The 16,557-nt window shown below is 40.6% G+C and overlaps 1 protein-coding gene across 6 annotated transcripts in view; it reads left to right on the top strand.

Annotated features, from left to right (window-relative positions):
• The window catches only part of helq (helicase, POLQ like), a 31,226-nt gene that overhangs the window by 6,296 nt on the left and 8,373 nt on the right, over nt 1-16,557 (top strand). For 5 of the 6 annotated variants that reach the window (XR_010006456.1, XR_010006455.1, XM_062981580.1 and 2 more), the window contains 11 exons: nt 420-518; nt 1,167-1,312; nt 1,519-1,758; nt 3,033-3,174; nt 4,854-4,958; nt 5,125-5,347; nt 6,362-6,519; nt 6,917-7,015; nt 7,760-7,933; nt 8,576-8,689; nt 10,637-10,771. Coding sequence is in view for 3 of the 6 variants with exons in the window: in XM_062981580.1 (XP_062837650.1) it covers nt 420-518; nt 1,167-1,312; nt 1,519-1,758; nt 3,033-3,174; nt 4,854-4,958; nt 5,125-5,347; nt 6,362-6,519; nt 6,917-7,015; nt 7,760-7,933; nt 8,576-8,689; nt 10,637-10,771 (1,635 nt within the window). In the remaining 3 variants the exon portion in view is untranslated. Of the gene's footprint in view, nt 1-419; nt 519-1,166; nt 1,313-1,518; nt 1,759-3,032; nt 3,175-4,853; nt 4,959-5,124; nt 5,348-6,361; nt 6,520-6,916; nt 7,016-7,759; nt 7,934-8,575; nt 8,690-10,636; nt 10,772-16,557 lie in introns of those variants that run through there. The other variant, XR_506395.3, reaches the window with a different exon arrangement.

Below are 16,557 nucleotides of genomic sequence, written 5' to 3'. Positions count from 1 at the left end.
ATTCTTTTTAAGCATTGCATGCAGTTTCAAAAATAAAAGAAATCGAAAACTAATTGGAATAAAATATGCCTTAAATTATTAATATTTAGGTCATTTTGATATGCTCAGAGGTTTGAAAATCTTACCCCATAGTCATAATGGGAGAAGAAAACAATGGTTGTAATATTTTTTGCAGCAGTAGATATAGTGAATAAAGTGTATAAAACGATGAATTAGCATGACAGACCAAGGACGTATCTTGATCTAGCTGTCTATTTTTTTTTTTACAGCATCATGAGTCTGGCATAATATTAACAAAATAAGTGATTTATAGCATATCCTTTATTATGTCATCATGAGGATGTTTTCTTTCCTTTTAAAATTCCTTTCCAAAGTATCGTGTTTATGCAAATCACTGTATTTAATTGCTAAAAATCTAGGTAGAATTGAAAGAATTTGTTAAAATAAAAGACAGCATCTATGAAGTGGACAGCAAAGCAGAAAATGGTCTTACATTTTGCCGTCTCTTGGAATTCAAGGTAATGCAGCTAAATATTCTTAGTTTTTTTGTACAGGATATAACATTCATTCATAAATATTACAAACATAGCCTAGTAGACCCTCCACTTTTGTAAAGAGGAATGTTGCAGGAACCCATGAAAGTGAAAAAAAATCATTAGTTGAACCTTAGAGAGCACTTCTCAAGAAATTTAGGTGTTGCGTGTCAACCCTCTGGTCAAAGTTGATTGAATGACCCTAATTCTAACATTTATGTGTGATGGATGCTAACATGACAAAGAATCAAGTTATATTTTCCCTTTATTGAAGTGACACATTGAACAACAGTTGGTTGACTTTTAAATCATGCAGATTTTTCCATGGAGTGTTAGGTTCTATTAAAAATAATAAAATGCAACAATAATGCAGTAGAGTAGTACCTAAAAACAAAAAATATAAAACCAAGATACAGCGAGCAATAGAAATAAAACATGTAACCAAATGAAAACCAACAGGAGAAAAAGAACAAAAATCTCTTACACAAAATATGATTGCTTAAAGTTTGAAGCATCAGTCATTGACAAATATATATTGTGTCTTTGTGACAGCATGTAGAAGATCTGGATGAATATGAGTCACACAATTTGGTTCAGTTTTCATAACTTCATGACTTGGTTTTTTCATTTTAGTATTCCAGTAGTCTCCAGAAAGTGGACCCTGACCACCTCATTGCATTGGTGACAGAAGTTATACCAAATTACTCCTGCCTTGTCTTCTGTCCTACTAAAAAGAACTGTGAAAATGTAGCTGAAATGATATGCAAACACTTGAACAGGTACGTTCCCCAAATGTAACTCAGTTCAAAATCACACCTTCACAATTCCATCTTACATAATTTTTCTGCATAGATATTTCAGTCTTACATGCTTTGTTCATAGCAGATTAACATATGATCACTATGAAATAAATGCTTCTTATAAACACAAATCTGAAGCCATTTGATATGCAAGCATAATCTAATAGTACTTTCCCCCTCCCTAGAGAATATAGACACCTCAAGGAGAAAGAAAAACGAGATCTTATTAAAGATTTAACAAACATATGTAATGGAAAACTTTGTCCAGTACTGAAACGAACTATTCCATTTGGAATTGCTTACCACCACAGCGGCCTTACCAGCGATGAAAGAAAACGGATAGAAGAAGCTTATTCTTCAGGGATTCTCTGTCTCCTTACCTGTACATCAACCCTGGCTGCTGGAGTTAACCTGCCAGCCCGAAGGTTAGCCTTCAAACAACTAGAGCTGTTTTTTAAAAGGCTACACAGGCTAAAAGGTGTCATTTTATCATGTGGGAGGGTTCTAACATTTCACTGAGTGGCATGAATCCAGAGAAAGAAGCCCAGCAGCATAGCTGAAGAGAGAACTAAGTTCCTGAAATACAAGGATCTGATCATAGTTTTCATAAAGAGCACTTCATACTACAAGTGGGACTCATATGATTGCATATTTTCCCATTTAAAAATAAGCTTTTTGAACATAGAAAACATCAGCTATCACACTTTTCTTTCTCTGGTTATAGTAGATTTCTAAATGCAGAGAATTATTTCAGCATAGGTGCATTCATATGCGCCTCCACCAGCAGTTCAAAATAATAGAAACGGATTTTCTGCCTTCTTAGGTGGTTGTTTAGTAATGTATGAATGTGAGTTCACATAATCTTTATTTGAAGTTGTGCTCTTGCTCTTTTTTGCTTGTTCTCAAATATGTCCAGAACTAAGATTGCTAGTAATGTACCTTTCTAGTGTCCAGTGTCCTCTCCTTCGCAGTAACTCCCTTTTACACTGTGACACAGCATGCAGAATTGATCTCAAAGATAGTTACATTCATAAGTGAAACAATGAGCAACAATGTTTGTTGCTCACCTCTGACTGTTCACTAATCACATATAATTCCTTATAGGAAATCAGTAATTTGGTTCTAGCCTATGTGCCTCTTGGCCTAGTTGTAGACTGTTTAGTCAACACAAAAGGAGACTACATTCAGTATTAGGTAGCAGCTGTTGCCACACCCTGTCAAACAACTTGCTGGGCATTATGGTTTGATTTGATTTTTATTCCACCTTTTTCCTGAGATAAGTCTCATAACAGCTCAAAACAAGGTTCATCTAAAAACCTAATGCTACAAAGTTAAACATTTAAATGAATTTTTAAAATCTGTAAAAATATTTTAAAATGTGATTTTAGCAATAAATGCACAACACGTGCTCCCTGTGCTGGAACTGCAAAAGTTCCAGTTTCTTTTGTTAGGCCGCCTCACCTACAGTTTTAGAGTAGCCATTTTTCTGTTAGTTTATGAGGGTAGATATTTTCCAGTTTTAGTAATACATTATTTTAAAATCATGTTTTATGTTACAAAAGGTTGTTTTACATAATTAAGTTTTAAAAGCCGTAAGAGTAACTTGAAGCCTTTTTTTCCTTTGGAAGAAAGATTGATTGTAAATATATTTGGAAATTGATGGCATTATAATTAACATGTATTTTCAATGTTTCCTCAGGGTGATTTTAAGAGCTCCATATGTTGGCACAGAGTTCTTGAAGAAGAATCAATATAAGCAGATGGTTGGCCGAGCTGGTCGTGCTGGCATTGACAAAGCTGGCGAAAGCATTCTTATAGCTCAAGAGAAGGACAGGCACCTGGTAACTTAAGCGACAAAATGATAATTTGGGGACTTCCGAGTGATCAGGATAACTCGATGGTGTAGTATAGGGAGGAACTCAAAACTTATAGAACACAAGCTTGCCCTGAAATAGTTTGGTTCTCCTCTTATTAGTAAGTATACTTTAGGGTACCTTTTCCTTGGTTATAAGTGTAGCAAGGCTCAGTATCTCTCCTTGAAAAATGCATCATTACATCGCATCTTGATTTCCAATATTTTGTTTGTTTAAGCAGAATACTAACCCTGTTGTCATGGGCCTAGGATGGGATGGGAAACTTTAAAATGGGCATGAATCTCTTGAGGTCAGAGTTCAGGTTTCTCTTTGCAATAACAATTCTCCTGCATTCTCCAGCCTCCCTCTATGAAACAAGTGTAATTCCCATTCCTCTCTCGGGATGTTTAACCAGTTATTTTCTCATGGTATGCCAAGGGATACAATATATCTTCAATCTGTATATGTCAATAATGTGAATATCCCCCCCCTCCCCAATTCCATTCATATTCCCAGTCAGCGTAAAGAAATCCTCATATTTTCTCCAGCACAATCTATGGAAATAACTGGAAGATCCCCTTGTCCCAGTTGGGTGGTATACTTCATTTCTTCTTGGTTTCAGGATGACATAGAATAGTAAAAATAAAATCCTACTTATAAATCCGGCTTATAAATGATTTGTTTAAGTATCTGTTTATAAAAGGTGTGTATTGTTAAAATAGTCCCTTTATGCTGGCTGGATAACCAACCTTCGGGGCAATGGTCTGCAGTGATAAGCAATGTGATGCTCCAGCTGCAGTAGAAACAATCGCATCAACCATTAAACTGTCAAAATCAGGTGGAGAATGACCAGCATGACCAGTAGTCAGGGATTATGGGGACTTTAATCTAATAATATCTGCATAGTCACTAGTTTTCTATCCATGTATTAATACTTGCCAGAATAAAATATCTGAAGTCAGCAGTGGAAAAAATTGAAAAGTGATAGATCTGCAAAGCTGGGAGATTTTTTTGTGTTCCTTTTGCTTGTTTCATTAACTTTTATATCGTTGTGTTTCTTCAAGTAGTTTCTGGTTTATAGTGATCACACAGAGGTTTCCCTTTGTCTCCCTCTGAGGCTGAGAAAGTGTGACTTGTTCAAGATCACTTACTGGGTATCCATGGCTGACCCTGGTCCTCAGAGCCTTCATCCAACACTCAAACCTCTGTACCAAATTGAGTCTTTTTTATATCCCGCCTTTCCAAAAAAAAGGTTCAAACTTTCAACCAGCATTAAATCACAAAACTAGAAAAACACGCTTCTGTAAACACAGAATCATCAGCAAAATATCCTACAGTATAAAAACTCAAAAGCAGCTCTAAAGAGACTGCCTGCAAGTTTTCTGAATCTGTATAATTACATCACTGGAAAGTTAGGAGGGAGATAACACAATCACAGCTCTTGAGGGAAGTTAGTATATAAATCTGGAGCCACTTTTGAGAACCCATAATTCTTAGTTGCAGTAGGATAATTTAGAAAAGTGCACATTATTGACATTATTAAGATAATGCTCTTAGGAAGACACTGATGGGAGAGCAAGGAGAAAGCCTCATTTGGGAAATGTTGAAAGTAAATGTCACTTGATACCTGACTTTCAATTGATACATACCATTTTCACCATTTCAAGGTCCAAAATTTAATATACAGTCCTCTGGAAAGTTGTTACAGCAAACTCCTGATAGAGCTGAACAAGGGCATCCGAAGCTTACTCTTATCATTGGTTGGATTAAAGGTAATTCTGACGTGGTAATAAATTCAACTACCTTAAGAACACAGATGGCTGATTGGGAGGGGAGACTTAGATAAAGTACCAAGTGATCAAACCAGTTGCTTGTCACTGGTTTGCTTTCTTTACCTTTTAGCTGGCCTTATATTGTATTTGTATTGTTCCATTACAGATAGCAAATAATCCTGAAGAGGTTTACCAGTTTATGCTTATAACCTTATTTAGTGTCCAGCCACAGCTTCTGCCTACAGAAAAGACTCTGCGTGATGTAACAACGGAAGTGTTGGAATGGCTGAAAGATAAGGCCCTCTTGAAAGAGAAAGCAAGCTGCGATGGCATACAAAGTTTTCAGAGCAATCTAGAAATCACTCCATTGGGACAAGCAACTTATAAAGGTAATTTTTGTCTCAGGTATTTTAATATGTGTATGTTTTCATATATGCCTTTATTATTGCATTTTTACTATTTTAATATGTGGTTTTATAGATGTATTCAATTTAACTATGTTGTGCCCCGTCTTGAGCTGAAAGGAGAGGTGGATAATAATAATAATAATAATAATAATAATAATAATAATTATTATTATTATTATTATTATTATTATTATTATTATTATTATTATTACAGAGCTCTGGTGAAAATACACTGACCTAGCTGTGACTGAAACACAGAAAGAACTATTGTACATGAGGAAGATGAACCAAGTGTCAGCAGTCCATCTTTCCATTTCCTGTGGGATATCATATATTTCATGTTCCTAAGTGAGATGATGTTATTAAATGGCATGTTGCACTTGAAATTCCCATCATGCAGATGTGAATAAGAAGGAAATAAAGTAACACATAAATTACACATAAGTAAATACAGTCCTCTCACGTAGAACTGTCTCCATCCTGGGGCAAAACACTTAAGTTACAAAAGTTCTCTGATCTGTCAAAGTGTAACTCCACTGAAATCTTAAGAGCCTCTTTGATATTGGCAGCATGATGCAATGAGTTATTAATTTTTAAAGCACAGCCCAGGTAGACATGCGTTAAAGGGGATCACAGATGGCTGTTACACAAACTCTGAATCAAGTTGCTAATAAACTACAATGCTTTGTTCAGTATTGTATAGGAATGTCATAGGTATTTCTCCACTGTATCAGTACCATCATGTATCAGCAAGGATTGCAAGTTTTGCCCAGTTTGTGGTAGTTGAATATGTCTTTGAATTAGTAACAAATGTTTGTTTGTTTTTGTCTTCATTTAGAAAGCTCTTTTTGGGTAGCGAGGTTAGATAATTTTCCTCTGTACTGGCATATTGAGATGCCACATGAAACTGTGTCTCCTTGGCAATGGAAGAAAAAGAAAATCTAAATCTGCTGAGTTGATTACCATGTATAATGTTTACTTTTAAATATTGTTTAGGTTCTGTTGATCTGGCACATTGCAATGCACTCTATGCAGACTTGAAGAAAGGGCTAGAAGGGCTTATCCTTGAAAGCTGCCTGCATTTACTATACTTGACAACACCATATGAGATGACTTCTCAGTGTACCCCAGACTGGATGGTGTATTTTAAAGAGGCAAGTTTTTATTTCAAAATAAGAATTTTATCTTGTTTTAGGATATAAAAGTATCTACAGGATGCAGTTCTGTGCATTTTTCTTGTACAAGGGATCCTCGGAGATCTGCTCTCTTCCACACACTGAGTTGAATGTATACCAGAGATGATGTTAGCACTGGGAGATCTTCACGAACAGCTCTCTTTTGCATCTTGCTGGAAAAGTACTTTTTGCTGGGGCTAAAGGATTCTGTGAAAGGCATTCCCATTCCACATAATTCTTGGGTGCTAAAGTATGTACAGCCCTAAGTGCTATTGAGTCCAATGCCCATGTTGTCAGTTGAACATATTCTTGTCCAGATGGATCATATGTTTTTGTATTGTAATATAGTTGATTCATTCCCAATTGTATTCTCTAGTACAGTCAGCTAAGTCCAGTAGAGCAACACGTGGCTGATCTTGTTGGAGTGCCTGAGAGCTTTATTATGAAAAAGGCTTCCGGACAAGGAATCAAAAAGGTAAAAGAAAGAGATTTATTTTGCTTTGTGCCTTCAAGTCATTGTTGACTTATATTGACCCTAAAGTCACCCCTATCACAGAGTATTATTGGTAAGATTGCCTAACTCTGAGGCTGAGAGAGTGTGACTTGCCCAAAGTCACCCAGTGGGTTCCTGTACCAAGCATGGATTTGAACCCTAGTTGCTACATTATATTGACTCATAAGCAATCCCTGTTTACCTCTGTGATTACAGGCTTTGCTTTGTAAAGCAGCTAGAAGTTTCCAGAAATCACACATTAATCTCTCACCTTTTTATCCAGCTATTGAAGTACAATTTTAAAAGTAATTCAGTAGTAATGTCACTTTTCTATTATTCGCAGATTTTTTTCAAATATTAAAAAAATATTCTTGTAAATTTGGGAGATTTTTTTTTGATCCCTTGCCTATCACATAGATTATAACTAAATAAATCAAGCTGATATTTTTGTATCATAAGGTACACTATTTTTGAAAAGTATGTGTAAGCAACTTATTAAGATTTATTACTGTAATATTTCAACATTTTTATTTAGTTTTTGTTTTACACACTTGTTGGAAATACGTATTGTTAATGCTTGTTAGATGCTAGTTTCCTATTAGTAATCCTCTTACAGAAGCATTGAAAACTGATCAAATTAGTACTCTATGTCTTTACAAAATGAAATATGTGAAAGATTTTTCCATTGAACTGTACTTTTTACATTGTAATTTTCTGTCTTCGTAGGATGTGGACAGTAAAACTGTCACTAGACTCTACTTGTCCTTCATTCTTCTTTCCTTGTTAAAAGAGACCAATATATGGATAGTGGCAGAAAAATTTAACCTGTCACGAGGATTTATTCAAACTCTTCTCAATTCAGCTTCTTCATTCTCCTCCTCAGTTCTGCACTTCTGTGAGGTAACGTATCATAGCTGATTGCATCACTTCTAAAACAACAAAACATCATTCATTACTCTTATAATTTTCCAAAATTTTCCATAGTATACCCATTCTAATTCCCAAACTGAACAATGCAATGTTACTTGAAAGGTAATCTTCATTCAGTAAACTGGGATGGTTCCCACTTTAGTCAGATTAGATTCATTGAATTCAGTGAGACTTGAGTTAATTATGGGTAATATCTTTTCTAAATATAGCTAAAATTGAAACCATTCTTTTCTGTTTTATTTGCTTACTTACCAAAATTTTTCAAATTGAGAATAAACAATAGGTTCATAGAGTTTTTGTGATAATGCAATTGAAACTCTGATTTCAAAGAGCTATTCTTTCATCAGTGAAGTCGTGGCAAATAGTTTATTGACATTGACCTCTTTTGTTGGCTTGCTCTGTTGCAAACGCATCATTGTAGTTTCAGATGGCACCCAAGCAGTCTTTTTTTCCTGACTTTTCACCCTTAACATGGGCTGCATTTGAAGGAGTGCCGTAATTGATGCAAAATATTGTATCATCTAGAAACATAGCACAATTCGGTCAGCAATTTTCCAGGTGCAATCATAAACAGAAGTTTCACTGTCAGCTTTATTTATTATTTACTCACAGGAGCTGAATGAATTTTGGGTTTACAAAGCACTGTTGACAGAACTTACGAAGAAACTGAGCTATTGTGTTAAGGCTGAGCTCATCCCTCTGATGGAGGTGAATGGTGTTCTAGAGGTTAGTAAAACTGGATTTCATACAGTCCCAATGTCTGGCACAGGAGCAACACCTATGCAAGCAGCCACAATAATATTCACAATTTCCTATTCTATTATTTGTATTCTCTGTCTTTAAAACTAGCAGCTTACTGTAGCATGTTAATATTCTTTTTTGTGATTTGACATGGGGACAGATTTTCACTTCTTTTGGATATGTAGCTGTGAATAGAGGAATAATAATAATAATAAGGAAGAATCATAGAATCATAGAATAGTAGAGTTGGAAGAAACCTCATGGGCCATCCAGTCCAACCCCCTGCTAAGAAGCAGGAAATCGCATTCAAAGCACCCCCGACAGATGGCCATCCAGCCTCTGTTTAAAAGCCTCCAAAGAAGGAGCCTCTACCACGGCCCCGGGGAGAGAGTTCCACTGTCGAACAGCTCTCACAGTGAGGAAGTTCTTCCTGATGTTCAAGTGGAATCTCCTTTCCTGTAGTTTGAAGCCATTGTTCCGTGTCCTAGTCTGCAGGGCCGCAGAAAACAAGCTTGCTCCCTCCTCCCTATGACTTCCCCTCACATATTTGTACATGTCTCCTCTCGGCCTTCTCTTCTGCAGGCTAAACATGCCCAGCTCTTTAAGTCGCTCCTCATAGGGCTTGTTCTCCAGACCCTTAAGCTGTAAAAGATCACGAAATACAAGGACTTACAAACTGAAATTGGATGACTATGGCATAGAACAACACTGGTACCAATAGTGGTTGGTGCTCTTGGAGGCATCCCAAAAAACCTCAAAAAGCATTTGAAAAGATTTAGTTTTCAGAGAGCATCAATCCATATGCTGCATAAGGCAGCACTTCTCGGAACTGCGCACATTCTATGAAAATACCTCTAATATCCTAGGACCTTGGGAAGAGCCTGATATTTGGGAGCCTCAGACACTTGGACCTAATGTGCACGTGTGCTGTGATGTTATGAACATGTAAATAATAATACACATTTATTACCTACCCCCCTCCTCGGTGGCACAATGAGTTAATTCCTTGTGCCAGCAGGACTGCTGACTGAAAGGTCAATGGTTCGAATCCAGGGAATGGGGTGAGCTCCCATCTGTCAGCTCCAGCTTCCCTTGCAGGGACATGAGAGAAGCCTCCCACAGGATGGTAAAACATCCGGGCATCCCCTGGGCAACGTCCTTACAGATGGGTAATTCCCTAACACCAGAAGCAACTTGCAGTTTCTCAAGTCACTCCTGACACGTAAAAAAAAAAATCACCTCTCCTTCCGGCTAGAGCTCTGGGCTACAATATGGCAGTTTTCACTTCATTTGGTGAGATTAGCCTAGTTTATTTCAAACCTTTTTGAAGAAAGTTTCCTAATTTGGGGGGGGGGAGAGAAGATATACTTGAATTTGTACAACATACACTTTTGTACAACCTCCTCCATCAAAAAGTGCAATTCTTTTCACCTTTTTTCAAGGGTGGAAAATGGTGCAACAGTTGACAGTTTTTTCAACAAAAGTATTATGACTAAGATGAGAATGATTAATGATTAATGGCGGCCCTAAAGTAAACCTAACACATAGTTTTCTTGGCAAGATCTGTTCAGAGGAAAACTTGTCCCTGCCTTCATTTGAGGCTGAGAAAGTGTGATTTATTTAAAGGGATCCAGTGGGTTTCCACAGCTGTGTCCCTGATCTCCAATATCATGGTCCCATGTTCAAACCACCAAATCAGGGCTGTGGCCCACAGGTGTGTTGCACGAACCATCCCCATAAACAAAGAGTGCCTGGCAGCCAGCTGAATCATCATGTTGGGAAACGATTCATATTTTAAAAGCTTGTCACTGACCTGAAAAGTTTGGAAAGCACTAAACCATTCTGCTTTCTAAAATGCTTTACATCTGTGTTGTTAATGCATGCTTTGTTTCACTTATAGCTTCCTCTTGCAATTGTCATCTTCCTTCACAGGCTCGAGCCAAACAGCTTTACAACTCAGGATACAAAACTTTATCACAGCTGGCTAATGCAGATCCAGAGGTGATGGTGAAGACCATTGAACATTTGTCCAGAAAGCAGGCTAGACAAATAGTTTCGTCTGCAAAGGTGAATGAAATTTTTGTGAATCCTTAACAAAATGCTCTCTAAATAAGAATTTGTATTAATAAATAGGTATAGAGCAGAGTTGGGTCCTTTTCAGGCCGAACCCGAAAGGAAATTTAGGGGTTTAAAAATGACTACAGCAGGAGATAAAGGCTTCCAAGGTTTCCTGTGAAAATCAACATAGTCCAAATGTTTCCTTTCACTATTCTGGAAGAAAATTAGTAGTAATAAAGCCCTTTTGAATAAATTATTAATACACTTCAATTTCCCAGAGATTTTTCATAGTTACTATGATCAAACTAAACTTGAAAACGGTAAAGTTTTCTTGGCTACCTGAGATATCAAGGAGAAAATGAAATGATGACACAATAGAGGAAGAAATTCATAGAATCATAGAATCATAGAATAGTAGAGTTGGAAGAGACCTCAAGGGCCATCTAGTCCAACCCCCCGCTAAGAAGCAGGAAATCGCATTCAAAGCACCCCCGACAGATGGCCATCCAGCCTCTGCTTAAAAGCCTCCAAAGAAGGAGCCTCCACCACGGCCCGGGGGAGAGAGTTCCACTGCCGAACAGCCCTCACAGTGAGGAAGTTCTTCCTGATGTTCAGGTGGAATCTCCTTTCCTGTAGTTTGAAGCCATTGTTCCGTGTCCTAGTCTGCAGGGCAGCAGAAAATAAGCTTGCTCCCTCCTCCCTATGACTTCCCCTCACATATTTGTACATGGCTATCATGTCTCCTCTCAGCCTTCTCTTCTGCAGGCTAAACATGCCCAGCTCTTTAAGCCTCTCCTCATAGGGCTTGTTCTCCAGACCCTTAATCATTTTAGTTGCCCTCCTCTGGACGCTTTCCAGCTTGTCAGCATCTCCCTTCATCTGCGGTGCCCAAAACTGGACACAGTATTCCAGGTGTGGTCTGACCAAGGCAGAATAGAGGGGGAGCATGACTTCCCTGGATCTAGACGTTATTCCCCTATTGATGCAGGCCAAAATCCCATTGGCTTTTTTAGCTGCCGCATCACATTGTAGGCTCATGTTTAACTTGTTGTCCACGAGGACTCCAAGATCTTTTTCGCACACACTGCTGTCAAGCCAGGCGTCCCCCATTCTGTATCTTTGATTTCCATTTTTTCTGCCGAAGTGAAGTATCTTGCATTTGTCCCTGTTGAACTTCATTTTGTTAGTTTCGGCCCATCTCTCTAGTCTGTCAAGATCGTTTTGAATTCTGCTCCTGTCTTCTGGAGTGTTAGCTATCCCTCCGAGTTTGGTGTCATCTGCAAACTTGATGATCGTGCCTTCTAACCCTTCGTCTAAGTCGTTAATAAAGATGTTGAACAGAACCGGGCCCAGGACGGAGCCCTGCGGCACTCCACTTGTCACTTCTTTCCATGATGAAGACGACGCATTGGTGAGCACCCTTTGGGTTCGTTCGCTTAGCCAATTACAGATCCACCTAACCGTAGTTTTGTCTAGCCCACATTTTACTAGTTTGTTTGCCAGAAGGTCGTGGGGGACTTTGTCGAAGGCCTTACTGAAATCTAGATATGCTACATCCACGGCATTCCCTGTATCGACCCAACTCGTAACTCTATCGAAAAAAGAGATCAGATTAGTCTGGCATGACTTGTTTTTGGTAAATCCGTGTTGACTATTAGCAATGACCGCATTTGTTTCTAAGTGTTTGCAGACCACTTCCTTAATGATCTTTTCCAGAATCTTGCCTGGTATTGATGTGAGGCTGACCGGACGGTAATTGTTTGGGTCGTTCTTTTTTCCCTTCTTGAAGATAGGGACCACATTCGCCCTCCTCCAATCTGCTGGGACTTCTCCTGTTCTCCAAGAACTCTCGAAGATGATTGCCAGTGGTTCTGAAATAACTTCCGCTAGTTCCTTCAATACTCTTGGATGTAGCTGATCTGGCCCTGGGGACTTGAATTCGTTTAGAGTGGCCAGGTGTTCCTGGACAACTTGTTTCCCTATTTGGGGTTGGATTTCCCCCAATCCTTCGTCCATTCCATGTTGCTGAGGTTGAAGATGGCTTTCTTTTTGTGAGAAGACCGAGGCAAAGAAGGCATTAAGCAGTTCTGCCTTTTCCCTATCCCCTGTCACCATCACCCCATCTACTCCTTGCAGTGGCCCTATCGCCTCCTTTTTCCTCCTTTTTCTACCAACATAAGCAAAAAAACCTTTTTTGTTGTTTTTTATGTCCCTGGCAAGCCTGAGCTCATTTTGCACTTTAGCCTTGCGAACCTTTTCCCTACAGGAGTTGGCTATACGTTTGAATTCTTCTTTGGTGATTTCTCCCCTTTTCCACTTCTTGTGCATGTCACTTTTGAGCTTTAGCTCAGTTAGAAGTTCTTTTCTCTTTTCTGGGGAAAGTAATGAACAGTTCTATATGAAATGACAGGGTTGTGTTGGTAATATAATGATTGGTGTGTGTTGGTTGGTAATATAATGATTGGTGTCAAGAAACCCATTCAAGAGCCGCCAACCGGGGTCCTGTTCCTTCTAGTGGTCACCTTATGGTCAGCAAAAAAGGGACCCGTCATGATCCACGCCATGATAGACTCAGGAGCTACCAACAATTTCATTGATAGAGAGTATGCCGACTCTCTGGGATTACAATATCATGACTTCAAGAATGCCCGTGTGGTGCAAGCCATCGATGGCCGCCCTCTCAAGACGGGCCCCGTAAGCCAGTGGTCGGAACCCACCAGGATGTGGATAAGGGAACATATGGAAGAGATTTCCTTCTTTGTTACTGAGGTTCCCCATTTCCCTGTGATTTTGGGGATTCCATGGCTGACACTTCACGACCCAAGCATCTCCTGGTCCAACAGAGAACTGCAGTTTGCTTCAAAGTACTGCCAAAACCATTGCCTCGTAGCCAAGGTCTGCCATGCCACAGACACCGAGCCCATTATCACCTTGCCAAAGAAGTACTCCGAGTATTGGGATGTATTCAATGAAAAAGAAGCCGAAAAATTACCCCCACATAGACCTTATGACTGTGCCATTGACTTGGTGGAGGGGGCCCCGATCCCGCGAGGGCATCTCTACTCCCTGACTGAACCAGAGCAAGAAGCTCTCAGGGAATTCATAGAGACAAACCTTCGCAAGGGATTCATCAGACCCTCTCAATCCCCAGCTGCCTCCCCAGTGATGTTTGTGAAGAAGAAGTCAGGGGAATTACGCTTGGTGATGGACTACAGAGCATTGAACAATATCACTAAGCGGAACAGCTATCCCCTGCCCTTAATCTCGGATCTACTAGACCGACTTCGAGGAGCCAAGGTCTACACCAAGCTGGACCTACGGGGGGCTTATAATCTAGTTCGCATCAGAGAAGGGGACGAGTGGAAGACCGCCTTCCAGACTAAATTCGGATTATTCGAGTCCCGAGTTATGAATTATGGTTTATGCGGAGCTCCCGCAACGTTCCAGCATTTTGTCAATGACATTTTTCAGGACTATCTAGATCGGTTCATGATCATCTACCTGGACGATTTTTTGGTGTTTTCTAGATCACAATCGGAACATGAGAACCACGTTAAAATGGTGTTACAACGATTGCGGGATCATGGACTTTATGCCAAGCTGGAAAAATGCGCTTTTGATCTACAAGAGGTAGATTTCCTGGGGTACCGCATCTCGCCTCTAGGGCTCTCCATGGACCCGGCAAAAGTTTCAGCAGTATTGGAATGGCGGGCGCCAACCAACAAGAAAGAGGTGCAGCGATTCTTGGGGTTCGCGAACTATTACCGCAAGTTCATTCCAGATTTTGCCCGCTGGTCTGACCCAATCACCAGCTGCATCCGTGGGAAACAGCCCTTCCGCTGGACTGATCAAGCAGAGAAAGGGTTCCAGCAACTAAAGAAATTATTCACATCCCAGCCAATCCTTCAGCATCCAGATCCTGAAACCCTTTTTGTGGTGCAAGCGGACGCCTCTGATGTGGCAATTGGGGCTGTGCTCCTACAACCGGTGGGAGATCACCTTCATCCTTGTGCCTATTATTCTCGTCAACTTACCGCACCAGAGAGAAACTATACCATTTGGGAAAAAGAACTATTAGCCATAAAGGCAGCTTTTGAAACTTGGAGACATTGGCTAGAAGGGGCCAAATTTCCCATTGAAGTCCACACTGATCATCGGAATCTAGAACATCTAAGAACTGCCCGCAAGCTAAATCAGAGGCAGCAACGTTGGGCTTTATTCTTTGAACGTTTCAACTTCCAGATTCATTATGTGACCCCAGCCCAAACCAAGCAAGCAGACGCCCTGTCACGTAAACCGGAATACGCTGCAGGACGCAAGGAGACCTTTGAATCCCAACTACTACAACCCGAGAACTTTGCCACGCTCACAGTGGGGAACACCAAATCCACTCCCATTGATTCAACTCCCTCTACTCCAGGACCCATCTGTGCTCAAGAAATCAGGGCTAGTCAGCAAGCAGATGCCTGGGCGCAGGACCAACTTTGTCAAGGTCTGCATTTTCCCTTTTCGCTTAAAGATGGACTGCTTTGCTATAGAAATCATGTTTATATCCCACCCGGACCGGGCAGGGAAAAAGCACTTCGTCTGTGTCATGACTGCAAACCAGCAGGGCATTTCGGACTATTTAAAACCATGCATTTGATCCTAAGAGATTTCTGGTGGCCCAAGATCCGCAAAGATGTGGAAAAATATGTCAACACCTGCCCAGTATGCCAGCGCTCCAAGATAAGAAGGGAGAAGCCCTCAGGGCTTCTACACCCCCTTCCTACCCCATCTCGCCCATGGGAAATAATTTCTGCGGATTTTATCACTGACTTACCACCTTCCTGTGGATTCACCACGATCCTAGTGGTGGTGGACCTTTTCACCAAGTTAGCCCATTTCATTCCCTGTGAAGGCCTTCCCACGGCCCAAGAGACTGCAGATTTATTCCTCCAACATGTTTTCAGATTACATGGATTGCCCAAGAGTTTGGTCACAGACCGTGGATCCCAATTCACCTCTCGTTTCTGGAAGGCACTACAAAAACTATTGGGCATAGACTCTCGTTTATCTTCAGCTCATCATCCCCAAACGGATGGGCAAACGGAGCGCACCAATGCCACTTTGGAACAGTACCTTCGCTGTTATATAAACTACCAACAGGACAATTGGGCTTCTCTGTTACCACTGTCGGAGTTTGCCTACAACAATGGAGTCCAGGCTTCTACAAAAGAAACGCCGTTCTTTGCAAACTACGGCTTCCATCCACGTTTCTTTCCCCCTGTCATTGAAACTTCAGAAGTTCCCGCAGCAGAAGATTGGCTGCAGGAACTCACAGCGGTGCAACAACTTTTGCTCCAGCAACTGGAACAAGCCAAGGAGGACTATAAACGTCACGCGGACAAACATCGCCAGCCGGGCCCCGAAATCAAGGTAGGAGATCGGGTTTTTCTGTCCACTCGCTTTTTGCCCTCCCATCGCCCTTGCCGGAAGTTAGATGCCCGTTTCATTGGCCCCTATCCAGTGGTGGCGCAATTAAACCCCGTGACTTTCAGACTCCAACTTCCGCGTTCAATGCGCATTCACCCAGTGTTTCACCGCTCCCTGCTCCTTCCGGCGGATGGTGTGCGGCCAGATGTAAACCGGCCGGCCCCCGTCCCTGTTTTGGTGGATGGGGAGGACGAGTTCGAGGTTCAGGACATTTTGGATTCTCGCTTTCACCGCCGCCGCCTGCAATATCTCATTGACTGGGTGGGTTTTGGCCCAGAGGAACGCTCTTGGGAAGACGCTTCCACAGTTCACGCTCCTGA

The sequence above is a fragment of the Anolis carolinensis genome, chromosome 5 (genome assembly GCF_035594765.1).
Source record: "Anolis carolinensis isolate JA03-04 chromosome 5, rAnoCar3.1.pri, whole genome shotgun sequence".
Lineage (NCBI taxonomy): Eukaryota > Metazoa > Chordata > Lepidosauria > Squamata > Dactyloidae > Anolis > Anolis carolinensis.
Note: the sequence above shows the minus strand (reverse complement) of the source record. Positions and strands in the feature narration are given on the sequence as shown.